General features: G+C 41.9%; 1 protein-coding gene across 1 annotated transcript in view; it reads right to left on the reverse strand.

Annotated features, from left to right (window-relative positions):
* LOC142659465 (rho GTPase-activating protein 6-like) overlaps positions 1-16177 on the reverse strand; it is a 370769-nt gene that overhangs the window by 282324 nt on the left and 72268 nt on the right. The window contains exon 5 of the mRNA XM_075835626.1: positions 9658-9850. Coding sequence (XP_075691741.1) covers positions 9658-9850 — 193 coding nt within the window. The remainder of the gene's footprint in view (positions 1-9657; positions 9851-16177) is intronic.

Here is a 16177-nt window from a genome sequence, read left to right on the forward strand (position 1 = left end):
CTACTTGTATGCAGGTGGTTGAAACATTTATCTCATCTGTACTCAAAGATGTTGCAGAATTTAAACGTAAATGCTGCTCGGGCCTTTCTGCACACACCCGACATAATTTGTCTGTCAGAGAGAAGGTGGCTCTGGATGGATTGGTCCACAACGACGACCTTATCATCAAACCTGCGGACAAAGGGGTAGCGGTCGTCGTTATGGACCGAACCCTATATTTAACAGAAGTTTATAGACAGCTGAATGATATGGTTGTATCTATAAGAGGGTTTCGTCAGATCCAGTTAAGGATATTCAGAAAAGTATTAGAGTGCTGGTTGACAATGTGTTCGCAAACGACATGATTGATAGGGATCTGCATAACTATTTAACACTGTCACACCCGATAACTCCAATACTGTACTGTCTGCCTAAAATACATAAAAGCATCACGAATCCACCCGGGAGACCTATTGTCTCGGGTAGAGATTCGCTCCTTTTTTTTTTTTAAATCAGACAAGTTTTTATTGAGAATACAACATGTATTATACATTTTTTGCATTTCTGGTAAAGTACAAAGAAATCTACCAACAGAAGAAAAAACAAAGTAACAGTATAGCATCTTGTTCTTGATACAAAATTCCTGCAATTACATTACACTTTGTATTCTCATCATCTTTAATTGCACCTTCACATACATCCCCATCCCTACCCCTATCAACCGAACTCCCCCCCCCTCACAGTACCTCCTCTGTCTCCTGATTCGCCAGTCACCTCCACCCTTTCCATCCGTTCTGTATTCCAACCAGTGATCCCGTCATATCTTGATCAGATAGATGCGTCAGCCCACCTTCAAATCTCATCTAATGTGTCACATTACTATAATTGTTAACCCATTTACTCCATTGCTTATCATACTTATGAATTGCCCCTCTTTTCAGATCTATTCGGTGTTCCGGTGTTCAACTAACTCAGCCACCTCCGGGGGAGAGATTCGCTCCTTAATCCTCCAGCTATTTTTCTTGATAAAATCTTGAGAAATTTTGCCGTGTCAGCCAGATCTTACATTAGGGACACGGCTGATTTTTTGAATAAGATTAGGGACATTGTTATTCCTACTGGGGCCTTATTGGTCTCATTTGATGTGATAAGCCTTTATACCTCCATTACCCATGGGATGGGTATGACTAGTGTGGATAAAGCATTAAGTGGCACTGAATTCTCCTGTGAGTACAGGGAATTCCTGATGGGTCTTCTCGATATAGTGTTAACCTGCAATTACTTCCTGTTTAACGATGAGGAAACACCTATAAAGTGCAGAGAGCTGATAGGACACAACTGAGACAGGGTAGCAGGAAGAACCAGCAGACCGTTGCTAGACTCCCTATGGTCTCTACATTCAATATATACAGTTCGGATGTGGCAGGGATTATTAAAAGACATTGGAGGATCTTAAGTAATTTCTATGATGGAGTGGCAGAATTTCAATCGCCCCCTTATTTTCATATAGGAGATCTCGGAATTTAAGGGATAAACTTGTCAGGACTGATGTTAGTATAAAGAACAGTGGGGTCAAAGGTATACCACGGGATCTGACTCGTAATGGATGCTTCCCCTGTATGTCCTGTGACAGCTGTGCGATTATTCTGAAAGGTAATTCATTTACACATCCCACCACTGGTAGAACCTTCAACATTACTTCACACTACACATGTAGAAGTGACTTTGTAATATACATCCTACAATGCCCTTGTAACTTGATATATGTGAGTAAAACCACAACTGAATGTAGGTTAAGACTCAACAATCACAAATCGAGTATACGGACGGGGAAAGTTGAAAGTTGTTCCTAGACATTTTGTGGAGATGGGACATAATGTACACCAGCTTAGGTTCTGCATTATTGATAGGGTTCCCCCCCTTAAGAGAGGAGGGAATAGGGAACTGATCCTCAAACAACGGGAGGTTCAGTGGATTAATAGATTGAATTCTCTCCACCCAAACGGTCTTAATATGGATTACCCTTTGAATGTATTCAGATGATGTCTAGTTTTAGGACAAGTGAGTCCGGTCACTGTTTAAGAAGCTCTCCATTGTCTACCCATATATTATGTTTAATCGTACCTGTGCTACCCTTGGGGATTCTCTTGCCTGGTGATACCTTTCTATGTTCCATTCATTACTCTGAAAAATACCTGTTTTGATGTATGGGAAGAGTAGTTCTTATATTATAATTGATTTTAATGTACTTATCTGCCTCCCTTTTTCTTTTGTAGATTGGAGGCCTGAAATTGTTAATGGAAGACATTTGCCAACTGGAACAAGGAATACTGTACACGTTTTTTGTCTAGATAACTGATTTTAAATCAAAGAACTGTTTGAATCATGTGTATAACTATGGTGTGCTGGCTTTGCACTATTCTACTGTATCTAGCTGTCAGTACATTTGACGTTTTTTTTACCTATTACTGTAGTTGTGAATGCTTGCTCTAATGTTGGGGAGTTCTTAGAGCTGGATGTGTGGTATCGAGCTTCATTTTTCCCAAAGGTCCCGGCAGTAAGTGATATCCTGTACCTTTGTGCTGCTGATGAATCGATGCATCGGCGGGAGAACGCTTCGTGAGACTTGTGACTTCTGTATCGTGTATGCGGATGTTCTCCTCTCTCAAGGGACGTAAGGAGTTAAATGTTGATAAAACTACTACTTATATCTGGTTATAGCTCTTACATACTTCGCCTGTAAATCTGGGAGCATGATATTCACAACTTTAATGCAAGTCGTAATTATAGCCTGACTATTGATATAATATATTGGCATATTTGCCCTTATTAAGTATGGCGTAATTTGAAGCTATGTACCCTAGTGCGTCTGCGTGGGATCTTGATCTCCAAGCAGTTACGCATTCGGGTCAGCTGTTGCGTCTATGTGCGTTGTCATAGCTACCCGATACACACATGCTAGTATTATCCAATAGACAGTTGGTGTTGGAGCATGCGCAGATCGGTGACGATGGCGCCGAAATCGTAGTTTGTACATCTCGTGGCCAGAACTTCCTTGTTTATCCAGATTGGTGAGTGTCAGCTTTTGTGTATTGTGATTATTTATTAATATGCAATTAATGTGTTTGACTGTATAAACGACTCAAATTAAACCCCACATGGCTTACACCTTCTGTGAAAGGGGCAATACATGACAAAAAAAGGGCATTTAAAAAATACAAATCTGAGGGTACAGCTGTAGCCTTTGTAAAATATAAAGAGCTTAATAAAATCTGTAAAAATGTAATAAAATTAGCAAAAATACAAAATGAAAGGCAGGTGGCCAAGGATAGTAAAACAAATCCTAAAAAATTCTTCAAGCATATAAATGCAAAAAAGCCAAGGTCTGAACATGTAGGACCCCTAGATAATGGTAATGGGGAGTTGATCACAGGGGATCAAGAGAAGGCAGAGTTACTAAATGGGTTCTTTAGCTCTGTATATACAACAGAAGAAAGAGCAGCTGATGTAGCCGGTGCCAGTTCTGTTAATATATCAGTTGATATACTGAATTGGATGAATGTAGAGATGGTCCAAGCTAAATTAAATAAAATAAATGTGCACAAGGCTCCGGGACCAGATGGGTTACACCCTAGAATTCTTAAAGAGCTTAGTTCAGTTATTTCTGTCCCCCTTTTCATAATATTCAGAGAATCTCTAGTGACTGGTATAGTGCCAAGGGACTGGCGCAGGGCAAATGTGGTGCCTATTTTCAAAAAGGGCTCTAGGTCTTCCCCGGGTAATTATAGACCAGTAAGCTTAACATCCATCGTGGGGAAAATGTTTGAGGGGCTATTGAGGGACTATATACAGGATTATGTGACAATAAATAGCATTATAAGTGACAGCCAGCACGGTTTTACTAAGGACAGAAGTTGTCAAACTAACCTAATCTGTTTTTATGAAGAGGTGAGCAGAAGTCTAGACAGAGGGGCCGCTGTGGATTTAGTGTTTTTGGACTTTGCAAAGGCATTTGACACTGTCCCCCATAGACGCCTAATGGGTAAATTAAGGACTATAGGTTTAGAAAATATAGTTTGTAATTGGATTGAGAATTGGCTCAAGGACCGTATCCAGAGAGTTGTGGTCAATGATTCCTACTCTGAATGGTCACCGGTTATAAGTGGTGTACCCCAGGGTTCAGTGCTGGGACCACTATTATTCAACTTATTTATTAATGATATAGAGGAAGGGATTAATAGCACTATTTCTATTTTTGCAGATGACACCAAGCTATGTAATATAGTTCAGACTATGGAAGATGTTCATGAATTACAGGCAGATTTAAACAAACTAAGTGTTTGGGCGTCCACTTGGCAAATGAAGTTTAATGTAGATAAATGTAAAGTTATGCATCTTGGTACCAACAACCTGCATGCATCATATGTCCTAGGGGGCGCTACACTGGCGGATTCACTTGTTGAGAAGGATCTGGGTGTACTTGTAAATCATAAACTCAATAACAGCATGCAGTGTCAATCAGCTGCTTCAAAGGCCAGCAGGATATTGTCGTGTATTAAAAGAGGCATGGACTCGCGGGACAGGGATGTAATAATGCCACTTTACAAAGCATTAGTGAGGCCTCATCTAGAATATGCAGTTCAGTTCTGGGCACCAGTTCATAGAAAGGATGCCCTGGAGTTGGAAAAAATACAAAGAAGAGCAACGAAGCTAATAAGGGGCATGGAGAATTTAAGTTATGAGGAAAGATTGAAAGAATTAAACCTATTTAGCCTTGAAAAAAGACGACTAAGGGGGGACATGATTAACTTATATAAATATATTAATGGCACATACAAAAAATATGGTGAAATCCTGTTCCTTGTAAAACCCCCTCAAAAAACAAGGGGGCACTCCCTCCGTCTGGAGAAAAAAAGGTTCAAGCTGCAGAGGCGACAAGGCTTCTTTACAGTGAGAACTGTGAATTTATGGAATAGCCTACCGCAGGAGCTGGTCACAGCAGGGACAGTAGATGGCTTTAAAAAAGGGTTAGATAATTTCCTAGAACAAAAAAATATTTGCTCCTATGTGTAGAAATTTTTCCGTTCCCTTTTCCCTTCCCTTGGTTGAACTTGATGGACATGTGTCTTTTTTCAGCCGTACTAACTATGTAACTATGTAACTATGTAACTGTTCTATATTCACATACTTCACTTGCCAGAAATTTTAAAGCGTCTAGACCTATTGTCAGTGATTGACTCACGCACATATGCATGCACCTGGTATTTCGTTACATTGTTACACATTACTATATTTTTACATACAGTGAAGGAAATAAGTATTTGATCCCTTGCTGATTTTGTAAGTTTGCCCACTGTCAAAGTCATGAACAGTCTAGAATTTTTAGGCTGGGTTAATTTTACCAGTGAGAGATAGATTATATTAAAAAAAGAAACTGAAAATCACATAGTGAAAATGATATATATTTGCATTGTGCACAGAGAAATAAGTATTTGATCCCCTACCAACCATTAAGAGTTCAGCCTCCTCCAGACCAGTTACACGCTCCAAATCAACTTAGTGCCTGCATTAAAGACAGCTGTCTTACATGGTCACCTGTATAAAAGACTCCTGTCCACAGACTCAATCAGTCTGACTCTAACCTCTACAACATGGGCAAGACCAAAGAGCTTTCTAAGGATGTCAGGGACAAGATCATAGACCTGCACAAGGCTGGAATGGGCTACAAAACCATAAGACAGACGCTGGGTGAGAAGGAGACAACTGTTGGTGCAATAGTAAGAAAATGGAAGACATACAAAATGACTGTCAATCGACATCGATCTGGGTCTCCATGCAAAATCTCACCTCGTCGGTTATCCTTGATCCTGAGGAAGGTGACAGCTCAGCCGAAAACTACACGGGGGGAACTTGTTAATGATCTCAAGGCAGCTGGGACCACAGTCACCAAGAAAACAATTCGTAACACATTACACCATAATGGATTAAAATCCTGCAGTGCCCGCAAGGTCCCCCTGCTCAAGAAGGCACATGTACAGGCCCATCTGAAGTTTGCAAATGAACATCTGGATGATTCTGAGAGTGATTGGGAGAAGGTGCTGTGGTCAGATGAGACTAAAATTGAGTTCTTTGGCATTAACTCAACTCGCCGTGTTTGGAGGAAGAGAAATGCTGCCTATGACCCAAAGAACACCGTCCCCACTGTCAAGCATGGAGGTGGAAACATTGTTTTGGGAGTGTTTCTCTGCTAAGGGCACAGGACTACTTCACCGCATCAATGGGAGAATGGATGGAGCCATGTACCGTCAAATCCTGAGTGACAACCTCCTTCCCTCCACCAGGACATTAAAAATGGCTCGTGGCTGGGTCTTCCAGCACCACAATGACCCGAAACATACAGCCAAGGCAACAAAGGAGTGGCTCAAAATTAAGCACATTAAGGTCATGGAGTGGCCTAGCCAGTCTCCAGACCTTAATCCCATCGAAAACTTATGGAGGGAGCTGAAGATCCGAGTTGCCAAGCGACAGCCTCGAAATCTTAATGATTTACAGATGATCTGCAAAGAGGAGTGGGCCAAAATTCCATCTAACATGTGTGCAAACCTCATCATCAACTACAAAAACGTCTGACTGCTGTGCTTGCCAACAAGGGTTTTGCCACCAAGTATTAAGTCTTGTTTGCCAAAGGGATCAAATACTTATTTCTCTGTGCACAATGCAAATATATAATTTTGACTGTGATTTTCTTTTTTTTTTTTATATATATATAATCTATCTCTCACTGGTAAAATTAACCTAGCCTAAAAATTCTAGACTGTTCATGTCTTTGACAGTGGGCAAACTTACAAAATCAGCAAGGGATCAAATACTTATTTCCTTCACTGTATATTGTATAATTATTATGATTTAGAACACTTGTTAATTGAGCTTTGCTCTTCCTATATATGTCAGTGTGTGGTTTTTATTAATTGCTTGAAAATGCTTCCATGGAGGAAGTGAAACGTTGCTTTGTTGGGTGAATAAATTCACATTTTTTGCTATTTGAGTGCTGCTTCTGGGCTCTATTTTTTGTATATTCATGAGGAGCGCGACACTCCTTTATTTTGAAGCTAGCACCAGCCGTCTTTGGTATTTTACACTGTGCTCCTCCTACTATTTGCTTGATCTTATTCCTATTATGTATAGTTTTTTTTCTTACACTTACTAGGGGACTTGAAGATCTGCTCTTCTGATCCCCAGTACAATACACTGCACTACTTATGTAGTGCAGTGTATTGTAACTGTCATTTTACAACTGACAGTTAAGCCTATTATGTCCTGCCTTGGACAGGACCGAATAGGCTTCCATACCTGGCAACCAGAAAGCCGTTGCTAGGCTTCCTGGTTGCCATAGCAACCCCACAATTTTTCACGGGGGGCCAACAGGGCACAGAGGGAGCCCCCTCCCCCTGTGTCAATCACTTAAATGGCACTAACGCTATTGACAACGTAATTTAAGGGGTTAAACAGTGGCGACCGGAGATAACTGTGATGGCCGCCGTTGCAGTGGGCTGTCGGCTATACATTACAGCAGACACCCGCTGAAGATGAAGCGCGCACAGCTTCTGTGCCCGCTTCATCCTCAGGGCGTTACTGTACACCCATTTGCGGGAACGCACCTCTAAAAAGGACGCACAGTAACGTCCATTTGTGGGAAGGGGTTAATACTCAAGTCACAGGTGCTCTCTCTCAACCGCTCGCGACATTTCTTGTATTTCTTGAGAACTAAATTCCCATTTGACTGGCAATCGGAAGGAGTTAAGTACTTGAGAATCATTTTAACGGCTTCGCACAAGTCTTTATATAAGCATAATTATGAACCCCTGCTAGCTGACCTTCATATAGAAACACAATGACAAGTTTGGAATATCTTGGGTTAAATGAATTGCCGCCTTCAAAATGCTGCTACCAAAACTTCTCTTTCGGACCCCCCCCCCCCCAATAAGTATACTGAGAACCTTCTTTACCTCGACCCATGAAATAGCAAAATTCCTATGGGCTCGCTTGTTGACTTCAGACAGGGCAGGCGGGAGTACCGGAGACTTATATTTTGGCTTCCAAAGTTTCCCAATCTGTTTCTTGATGGTGTATGGCTAGGACTAAACATGGGATGCGTAAAACAAGTTTCAGTATGTACCCAATTACCTTAAAACTAGAAGCATCGATCTATTATTGGATGAAATTTCTCTAACTCCACCATTTCTTTATCTAGAAGTTACTCCCGTCCTAGATCTGGTTGCCTTGGCTATTCCTAATTTAGAGGCTCTGTCACCGGATTCTCAAATCCCTATCTCCTATTGCATGTGATCGGCGCTGCAATGTAGAGAATAGCAACTTTTTTTTTTTTTTAAACGTTCATTTTTGGCCAAGTTATGAGCTATTTTATATATATATATATATATATATATATATATATATATATATATATATATATATATATATATATATATACAAATGAGCTTTGAAATGGACAACTGAGCGTGTTTCTTTTTCGTATGTCCAACTGGGCGTGTATTGTTTCTTTAACTGGGCGTGTTTACTTGTTTTACTAACTGGGTGTTGTGAATAGAAGTGTATGATGCGGACGAATCAGTGACCAATCAGCATCATGCACTCCTCTCCATTCATTTACACAGCACATAGTGTTCTTACTAGAACGATGTGCAGCCACATACACAAGCGTCCTGATAATGAATACACATGACCTCCAGCCTGGACGTCATGTGTATTCAGAATCCTGACACTTCTGAATCTTTTCTGTGAGATTTCCAGCAAGCCACGCGTAATCTCGTGAGATTACGAGGTAAACGAGATTTTGTTTCCCTTGCTGGAAATCTCACAGGCTTTCACTTAGTTCATGAATCATTTAGTTGCAGCTTACATTGCGAATCAGCTATAAAAACTGTTCGGAGATGGTAACTTACCCCTGATCACCTGCATATTATATATCTGAGCTCCCCACATACTTGTTGGCATGACTGTGAAAATAGAGGCACTCTATCATATCCTATGGAATTGCCCACTTCTAGATTTATTGGCAGTCGATATGTCAGATGATATCCGAACTTATACATCTGCAGGTACACAGAACCCCCGCAAATGCCACTCCTTTATCGTGGTCTTCACATAATCCTCCCAGAATTTCAGATGTTCATCCGTAAAATACTTAGAATAGCAAAGATTGTGGTGACAAGATCTTGGAAGAGTGCTACCATTCCGCAACTGGATAAAGTAGTCTCATCTATTAACCTATATACCTTATGGTACCTTAAATACCTTTTCATTTGTGTGGGATGCGTGGATACAAAGCCCTAGATGCTACATCTTTCAGAGTTGGTTATATATACTTTTATGTTGGTTTACATTTTTATTCTTTAGATAGAAAACCGCCAATAGAATGCAAATGCACTGCATAGCTGTTGTCACATTGTGACTGGCTTTATTTGAGATGGTTTGTTCACTTATACTACTGTATATGTTATTTTATTTTTATTGTGCAAATATTCACGGTTGTAATGTATGCTACTTGTAACACACATTGTAGTCTATTTTCTCTTTCCTTTCATTGCAAATGTTGTACTTTTTTGCTAAACCTAATAAAAATATCAAAACATAAAAACATTGTGCCAAGTATCTTACCATAATTCTCAATGTGAGAACAACATCTTTCTACAATTCGTGGCACTTGCTTGTAAATTGGATTCAAACTTAAGCAAAGATTGTGGTCTTCCTGTTGGGAACGCAGTTCTGCAGGATGTGACAATTGTAGCGCTTCAAGAAGACGATCATCTCCATCACCTAGCTCTGCTATAGAATCTACAGATAGTGCCCCCTAAAAAATAAAGTCACAATATTGAACATAATCATTAGTTCATTAACTATAAAGCATCATTTTCTTTTTTTAATACAGTACAAGTACGTATTAGTGCAAAAGAAAGTCTGCTCCATCTGACTTGTTACAAAAGATAGGTGATTTAGAGGTCACCCTTTCAAGGCTATGTAAAGGGATGTCAACAAAGTGATTAGTACAACTTCATAACTCGTTTTTATTAAAAATAATTTTTACTTTTTGTAATACAGAGCAGCTGTATCGTTCATTAAAGGGGTTGTTCACTACCGGACAACTGATAACTTATCCACCGGATAGGTCATCAGCATATCATCGGTGCGGGTCCGACACCCGGACACCGCCCCGATTAGCCATTCCGGCTGCCTGCGGGAACTGGATGCTATGGCACATTATGCAATGTACGGAGCCGGAAGCAGTTGGCTCCGTACATTGTAGAGTGGCCGTCCTGCCGAACTACAGCTCTGCTCCTATTTACTTGAATAGGAGCAGAGCTGAAGTCCTACATCTTGGCCGCTATTCTATGACCGGAGCAATCTGCTTCAGACATGGACATCCGGTTCCCGGAAGCATAGGTCATCAGTTGTCCGGTACTGGACAACCCCTTTAAGACATGAATCCATCAGTCCCGCGGATCCACCTGTTTGTAACTTAGATGTGATAAATTACAAGTCGATCCTGTGTGCGAGAGAGACACGCAAAACCCGCTAACACCAAACCCGTCAGGTCCGTGGGACTGATTGATTTAGGTCTTCGCGAACAATACAGTTGCTCTGTATAGAGAGTACAGAGCAGCTGCAACTCAAAAAGTAAAAATAATTTTTCATAAAAACGAATTACAAAAAAAACAAAAAACCCTTTCAAAGGTGTACATAGCCTTTAAGAATTTATTAGCTACATTCTTAGAATGCTTGTACACTGCACAGTGTGAACATTGGGTGTCTGTCATATATTCTAAACGTCAATGTAAATTCTGCATACACTATTTATAGAGTACGTATAGCTGTTAAAGGAGTTAGGAGTGTGTAATTTACAGCTTAAAACGTGCAAGACTATGATGCTCTATTTCTATGAAAAAATGCCTGACAGAATGTGTGATCGGATACAGGCATCATTGTTGTTATTATTATAGAAACTAGATTACACAGGGTTATTTAACTAAAGTTTAATCATCATACAGTAAAACGACATTAACCCAGCACCTGATCCTTTAACAATTATGCTCATCCAGCATTCCACAAAGTAATCCCATACTGGATTAGCAGGAATTTACTTGTCCAGGACTGGGTTTATTCAGAAGTGGATCCATGATTCCAGGGTTCAATAAAATGACAGCTTCATGGTCATGTGGATGTGAAACTATGTAACTTTCTAATACTGTAGGTTTTGATTTTCTTGCGGATTTATGATATCTGCTTGCGGTCAATAAATGGAAGCATTAATTCTTTATATTCAGAGACTTTATATGATCTTTTTAAATGTATCAATCTACACAATTTTCTGTAGATTGAATGGAACAGAAACACAAATCTTCCTAGACTTGAGGCTCATCGATTTACACTGATGAATTGTAGCAAGCACATCTGCTATGTAAGCAGGACAAGCTCAATAGCAAAGTAACCGTTTTTAAGATTGAAAAAAAATACATACCGTATTTTTCGGACTATAAAATGCAACTGACCAGAAGACGCACCCAGGTTTTAGACAACAGAAAATAGGAAAAAATTATTTATTCCGTTTCACCACATTCTGAGAGCCATAACTTTTTTTTAATATTTTTTTCATCAATTGAGCGGTGTGAGGGCTTATTTGTTGCAGGAAGAGCTGTAGTTTTATTGGCATAATTTTTTGATCACTTTTTTTTATTTAATTTTTTAAGCGCGAAGGTGACCAAAAAACTATTTTGATGTTTTACATTTTTAAATTCACCGTGTGAGTTAAATAATGGTATATTGTAATAGATATGACTTTTACGGACACAGCGATCCCAAATTATTTTATTTTTTACATTGTGGTTGGGGGAAAAAAAAAATAGGAAAAGTTTTTTTTTTTCTATTTACACTCCTGAAAATGTATCGAAAATTTTTTTTTTCTATACACATTTTAGTAGCTCCCCTGTGGGACTTGAACCAGCGGCCACTCGGTTGCATGTGGAGTTACTGAAACAGCGTAACTCGCTGAGCGACATTGTTTGCCTAACTCCCATAGTAGTAACTGGCAGTTACGGAAGCAGCGTAGTATGCGAGCTATGCTGTTTCCGTAACTGTTCAGTTCTATGGGAGTTACGGAAACAGCGTAGCTCAGCGAGTTACGCTGTTTCAGTAACTCCACATGCAATCAAGTGGCTGGGAGAGCACAGAAAGCTAGAACGGGGTTTAGAGAACCCCGTTCTAGAGATAGGTGCGGGTCCCAGAGGTGGGACCTGCATCTATCTGACATTTATGACATATCCTGAGGATATGTCATAAATGTCCTTCATAGAAAAACCCCTATAAATGCCGCGGTCGCTATTGACCGCGGCATTTAACTAAAGGGGTTAGCCATAAAACGCATGTATCACCTATTCACAGGATAGGGGCTACATGTTAGATAGCTGGGGGTCTGCCTTCTGGGACCCCCGGCGATAAGGAGAACAGGGTCCTGTGTCCGGCTTATTTGTTCCGCAGCTCCATGGAGATCAATGGAGAGCCGCTCGCGCATGCGCAGAAGAATCCCGTTCATCTCTATGAAGCTGCCGGACACAGAACGCGGAAGTCAAAGCTTCTCATGCAGCGTGATTGGTGACTTTTGGTACCCGTTCTCCTTATCGATCACACATGTATCCCCTATCCTGTGGATAGGGGATACATATGCTTTATGGCACAATCCCTTTAAACGGCCAGGAACAACAAAATTGCTGTTTCTGGCCGTTAGAGAAGAGTGTCCGCGGTAAAACACAGCTGACACCTGCAATGTATGAAGTGGGCTCAGCGCGTGAGCCCGCTCCATACATCATCCCCCCCGCTACATGATGTGCCAGGTCGGGAAGGGGTTAAGTAATGAAGGGGTCAGGGGGCGCGGTGATGCTGGGTCCCTTGACTGCGGACTATAAGATGCAGGGACTTTTTAGCAAGATTTATTCTCGCTAAAAACTGCGTCTTATAGTCCGAAAAATACGGTAAATCCAACCTACTCTCCTGCATGGTGATTGGAAGACCAAAACTCACATAAGGCAGAGGTCAATCTTCCTCATCTAAGGGGAAAAAAATCCTTGCCTCCCTTGTTATGGTTACAGGCCTAGGTATAAAAAGATTGGACAGATTCTCTCATTCATATATTTGTACATTGTAATTAGATTGCCCCTAAGCCGTCTTTATTCTAAACTGAATAACGCCCACGCAAATCGGCTTCCCCATGTCCCTTTGAATTTTATTTTCTCCTCTTCTTCTACTTTACAGAGCTTAGTATCATCTGCAAATATTCAAATTATACTCGAAGTCATTAATGAACATATTAAAAAGAAGAGCGCCCAATACGGACCTCTGTGGTACCCCACTGGTAACAGTGACCCAATCGGAGTGGGTACATTTAATAACCACCCTGCTTCTGGTCACTGAGTCAGTTGCTAACCCAATAACACATTTTCCCCTGGTCCCAGCATTCTTTTTAAATGTACAAACCTGCTGATTTTGTGTTATAATGTTATTGTAATTGAAATCCTCCAGAATAGCATCTTTAAAAAGAATCTTCAAATATTTTACCCACAATAGAGGTTAAACTTACAGGCTGGGCAATTAATCGAAAAATAATCTAAATCGAAATTCAGTGCAAGTAATCAACGTCATCTTGCGAAAATCGGTTTTGCCCGTTAGGTCTCTGCTGTATCGTTTACTATGTATCGCCGGACGCAAGGTAGTGAACTCATCACGCCTGTCTGTGCCGTGCCGCACATACCAGAGGAGCAGAGGGATCTCCTCCACTCGTCGTTGGAACGGGTTAGATAAGTATGTATATTATTATTCTTATCAGGCACTATTGGGAGCAGCTGTGGGGGCAGCTATGGGACATTATACCATGTGCGGCAGTGGCAGTAGTATACAGCAGGCATAGGAAATAAATATTAATTCAATGGCGTAGCATGCAAATAGGGGGTGTGAAATGCAAGAAGGAGTGTGGCCTAAATAATCATTCATTAATCGTAATCAAGATTACATGTTCAGTTAATCGTGATTTTGATTTAGGTTATAATTGCCCAGTCCTAGCTCATGATTTCCGTTTTCTTTTTACCCCTTTTTGAATAATTGGCACAAATTTGCTTTTCGGCTGTGCTGTGGAAAAGACCCTGTCATGACAGAATATTTAAAAGCCATGTATACCTTTGAACTGAATATTTTTTTTTATTATTGTTCATTTGCTTCCGAATTGCAAAATTAGACAACTTTTTCTAAATAGTCTTCATTAAAAATTTCCTACCATTTGGCTGCTGTAGTCTGTAAAACCTCAGTAGACAACTGGTCTCCTGCAAATTCTAATTTAAATCTGTCAGTCCACTGCTCCTGATGGATGACAACTGCTCTCCCCCATTCACCTAGTGACAGAGAAAGCAGCAAGGAGGGGGGAGGAGGTTGTACACCGCACATCAGAATGTAGAAATGGGGGGGGGGAATGTCACGTCCGTAGTCGACGCCCTTCTCTCCAGAACTTCTCTCCAGTTCTCTGCACATACGGCCGTCCTGTTCCACAGTGACCATCAGGGTGCGCTCACGAGCTCAGTCCAGACTTAAGAAGCCGGAGCGCACGCATGTTGGAGATTGAGCGGATTGCTCCAGAGCACCCTGGGCTATAAGATGGTCCCAGCCCCATCCTCCCACGCCTGAGCGTTGTTGTCGTATTCTAAGTTTGTCTTGCAAATGGTCCCCTAGTGTTCCCTGTTCCTGTAACCTGATCTAGTGCCATGCTGAGCTGTAGCCGTGCACTGCTGTATACACGCCTGTCCTGCTTCTCCACACCGGACGTCTACCTGCTGCCTAGTCCCAGCCAAGCCTGCCTTGCTACTGTCCGAGCTGCCACAGGTAACCTATATGAACTATAGACTCTGACCTGCGCCCTGTTGGCCAGCTGTCATACCGCCAAAGCGGTACGACCCAGTGGGTCCACGAACCAGACGTGACATTATGGACCCTGCTGGTCGATCCAAGACCATAACGACGTCACAAGAGATGCGAGAGGATATGCTAGACCTTGGGTCTCGACAGGACCAACTCCTCCAGGCCCCTGAACATTCTCGCACGTCAGCAGGAGGTATGAGCTGCCGTTCCTCCTACTACAGCTCCTGGCAGTACGGTTCCTCAGACTGCACCTCCTGGCAGTGTTGATCCTCTGCTGCGGCTTCCCTGCTAAACCTACGCCAAGGAGACATCGCTCTGGGCGAGTAGACCATCCACTACCGCACCCTGGCGGGAGAACTGTTGTGGAACAATGAGGCCCTGGTGGCTACATTCTGGCATGGACGGTTTCCTAAGATTAAAGACGAACTTACTGCTCGAGACCTACCGTCTACCCTGGATGACCTCATCCTCCTGGCTGCCCGGATTGATAGAAGGCTCCGAGAATGGCTCCAAGAGGTTCGTCGGGAGGGAGGCCTTCCTAGTCTGGCCCCTACATTGCAGCAGTGCCGCCCATCCTCAGGAGTCTGTGAGGATGGACCAATGTAAGCCATCTACCCAGGAGAGACAGCGCAGACGCACTTCTGTCTTTATTGCGGCCTCGGAGGCCATCTTGCGCGTCTGTGTCCCCAAAAGTCACAAAGCCTAGGGTTGGTAGGAGATACAACCTTGGGTAAAGAAGGACTCCTGTCTAACTTGTCCATACCAGTGACCATAGTGTCCGGTGAGAAAACGCATCAGGTCTCTGCGTATCTGAACTCCGGATCCGCTGATAATTTCATTTGTAGAGACCTGGTGGACCTTCTCCAAATACCCATTACCCCTCTGGAGAGACCGTTGATGGTTGCATCAGTAAATGGACTACCTCTGCCAGACCCAGTTATAGCTGTGACCAAACCGCTGAGGCTCCAAGTAGGGGCTCTCCACTCCGAACTTCTATGTCCTGTCCAAGGCCGTTAACCCTGTGCTGCTGGGTCTGCCTTGGCTCTAATCCTAATCCGGATTCGCCAGGGTGATGAATGGAACACTGCATTTAACTACCGTGATGGACACTATGAGTAACAAGTAATGCCCTTCGGCCTGTGTAATGCTCCCGCGATCTTCCAGGAGTTCGTTAATGACGTTTTCCGTGACCTCCTCTAGGTTTGTGTTGTGGTCTATTTTTTTC

The sequence above is a fragment of the Rhinoderma darwinii genome, chromosome 8, assembly GCF_050947455.1.
Source record: "Rhinoderma darwinii isolate aRhiDar2 chromosome 8, aRhiDar2.hap1, whole genome shotgun sequence".
NCBI classification, from domain to species: Eukaryota; Metazoa; Chordata; class Amphibia; order Anura; family Rhinodermatidae; genus Rhinoderma; species Rhinoderma darwinii.